General features: G+C 50.6%; 1 protein-coding gene across 1 annotated transcript; it reads left to right on the top strand.

Moving 5' to 3' along the window:
- The first annotated feature begins 844 nt into the window (after positions 1 to 844).
- On the top strand, positions 845 to 2,626 carry LOC142563222 (beta-alanine transporter-like). The gene has a single exon (XM_075673772.1). It carries the CDS (start codon positions 845 to 847, stop codon positions 2,624 to 2,626), a length of 1,782 nt encoding a protein of 593 aa, XP_075529887.1.
- The last annotated feature ends 597 nt before the right edge of the window (positions 2,627 to 3,223 follow it).

Genomic DNA, 3,223 nt, shown 5'->3' with positions numbered 1-3,223 from the left:
CGGGGCTGACTAGAAAATGTTACAACCGATACAACATTACCTAGAATATCTTCACCAAAATTTGCATTCATAATTTCCACCATCTAAGTTGATATTCCCCTTGGATTTATCCGCATAGTCCAACCAACCCGCCATTGTGTAGGATTGGTCAATGCCCTTCTGGTGGAATGCGCTACGACCAATCAGGTCAAGAACAGCAACAGTAATCAAGGAGTGCAACCCTACCGACGAAGAAAACAAATGGCGCCAGTAAATTTCTAAATTTATTTCGTTATATTTAGTCTTCTTTCCTGTGAGGCTGACCCCTGAATTTCGTTTCATTCGATTTTTCATCACACTGTTTCATTTATAATCAGTTTGTTTTCCATATTCATGATAATATTGCTTAGAATATAGCACCACACATTTTGCCACCTGTCCCGAAAGTGGGCTTATGCCACTCACGAAAAACTCATGAGCATCGTGGATGTCACAACAACGAAAAAAAACACAGCTTTTCCATAAAAAGGCAAATAAACACCTACACAATCAACCACGTCGTTAAGAATACTGATGTAGAAGAGAAGCTGGACTGCTTTTTGAGAATCAGGTTACTCTTGTTCCTTAGCGGCCAAGGCAAACATCGCACCAGCGGGTGCGGAACCGCGAGCCAAGAAGCGAAGACGACAGAAAAGTTGGTGACATTGAAAGCGACCAATCAGTCATTCGAAAGATAGCCTAATTTCATCCAAATCTTGGCCCATCCCCCACAGTGGGTGTGCGCCATCGCATAAGGAATACCATACCATACCATACCATACCATTCGAAAACGGTTCAACCCAGTCAAGTGCAGCGCTGACCCTTATGGGTAAAGACGAGGTAGCCTACGGCGAAGGGCTCTTCCAGTACATGCTAACCTTCAGCGCCTTCGCCGCGATGGTGGCATTCCTGACGCACGCCTTCAGCTTCCGGGTTACGGCACGAACCATGAGCCATTGGTGCCGGCCACCAGACCACCTTTCTAATCTGAGCGACGTCACCTGGAAGGAGCTCGCCATCCCCACCGACGATAAGGGCGTTCGCAGCAGCTGCACGATGCTCGACCCTCCCGACACCGGCGACCCGTCGGCCGTCCTCGTGCCGTGCTCGTCCTGGAACTTTGACCTGGAGGAGTACGGCGACACCATCGTGAGCCAGTGGAGCCTCGTCTGCGACAGAACGTGGCTGGTGTTGCTCGCTGTAGCGCTGTACGCAGCCTCGCCCATTGTCTGGCTACCGATGGTCGGCATCGCCGCCGACACGTTCGGCCGCAAGCTCGTCACCTACATGTCGGTGCCCGTACTCGTAGTGGCCGCTACCGTTAGCAGCATGACCAGGTCGTTCGCGCTCTTCGTCGTGTTGCGCGTTTTGGTCTCGGTGACGTCGACATCTGTGCTTGTCCTCATTTGCACAATCCTCTACGAGGTGTCGTCTCCCGGACGACGGCTCGTCTACTGGCTCACCAGCTCGGCCTTGGCCTATATTAGCCTCCCGCTCTTCTTCGTCACGGCCAACACGCTCAAGCTCAGCTGGGACAGCGTATACCGCTTCCTCGGTGGACTGACCTGCGTGCTCTTGGTCTTCTTCTACACAGTGGACGAATCACCCCGCTGGCTTCTCGTGAAGTGGAAGATCCACGAGGCAGAGCGCGTCGCTCTCAGGGCTGCTCGACTCAATGGCGTCCCGATGCAAGAGTGCCTCGGTAAGCTCGACACGGGAGGAGCCGAATTACCCAAAGTCGAACCCGGCCTAAAGGGCAAGATTTTCGCCATTTGTGAGCCCAACTTGAGGACCCGCACTGCCCTGCTGTCCTTTGTTTGGTTCGTCTTCACCTGCGCCTACAACGTGGTAAACCTGACTCGCATAATTGCACCGAACATTTTAGTGTCCGTGATCAATGTTCTCTTAGTTGGCCCAGCACAGTTACTGTTGTACCCGTCCGTGCGCATTCTCGGCATCAAGCGCACGGCTGTCGTAATCACCGTCGCTTTCACTTTAGTCGCGCTAGTTGTCGCCTTGTTGTACAGGGAGCAGCAGTCTCTTCTGTTAACGATTCTGCTAGTGATCATGCGAGTCTTGATTGAGATGCTCTCCCTACTGATATCGATAATGTCGGTGGCCACCTTTCCTACCTCAACTCGCTGCTGGGGAGCATGCGTGCTCTTTGCCGTGGGCCGCCTGGGATCGTTTACAGGCCTAATGTATACTAATTACGAAGGAGACCACAGGAAGGACATCGTACTGTGCATTATAGCTGCCTTCATGGTATTCGTGTGCGGTGCGATCGAGTGCATGCCGGAAGACGCGGACGATCGTTGTTGGAAGGTGTCCACCGCCCGCAATCGAAGTGGCGCGTCTTCGCGTTACTACGAGTATTCGACGGAAAACCAGACACGATGTCACGGTGGTTCCGTGTCGGTGGCGAGAAAGGACGTTTCTTCCGCGTCAACGAGAGACCAGGACCTATTACCAACCAAGACACGTGGCCAAAGTGTTAGCAACACTGTGGAAGGGCATCGAAGCGATCCAAAGTTTGTCCGTGGTCGAAGTCCATCAGGCTTCCCAGAGAGCCTACGGCTTTCTCCTTCACTAGGCCCTGCGCAGTGATCTTACAAAGATACTCAACCATAGCATCGGCAGGGCCATTCTATAAGGACAGGTGATTGTTTAGGCACTTATCGTCGTTTCGGAGAAGCTGCAATAACTTCAGTCCCCGGAAATATACTGGCACATTAACCACAACTTACACCGGCCTATCTGAACTTATATTTTTTTTATTTGAGGTAAATACTTCAGTGCCACGGTCATGTTTCACTGTGACCCGTAGCAATACTTCGTTTTTTTTCTTATTTTAATATGGTGTATGCCTGTGGGATGCGCACCCAACAAGCGTTTCAAAGCATGCACGGCGTGACGTAACTCAAATGTTATGCTGTGTTTGTCTTCGCGTCATTGCAATTGACACTGTAGAGAAAAATATTTTCAGCTCTCTTTGAATATATAGTTCTACAAAATTGAGAAAGCTTCCTCGCACTTTGAGAAGAGCCGTCGCAAGCCACAAAAGAGGCAGGAACCACGAATGGGTCCCGTACCAGCACCATGACGTCATGTATTTGAATGGTGTCTTCTCGGCCGTGCAGAGAGGATTTTTAAAGGTCAAAACGTAAAAGATCGTGCTAAAAAAATAGACTCCACATTATTCAG

This window comes from Dermacentor variabilis, chromosome 11, assembly GCF_050947875.1.
Source record: "Dermacentor variabilis isolate Ectoservices chromosome 11, ASM5094787v1, whole genome shotgun sequence".
Taxonomy (NCBI): Eukaryota; Metazoa; Arthropoda; class Arachnida; order Ixodida; family Ixodidae; genus Dermacentor; species Dermacentor variabilis.
The sequence above is the reverse complement of the archived record's forward strand: the minus strand, read 5'-3'. Positions and strand labels throughout refer to the sequence as shown.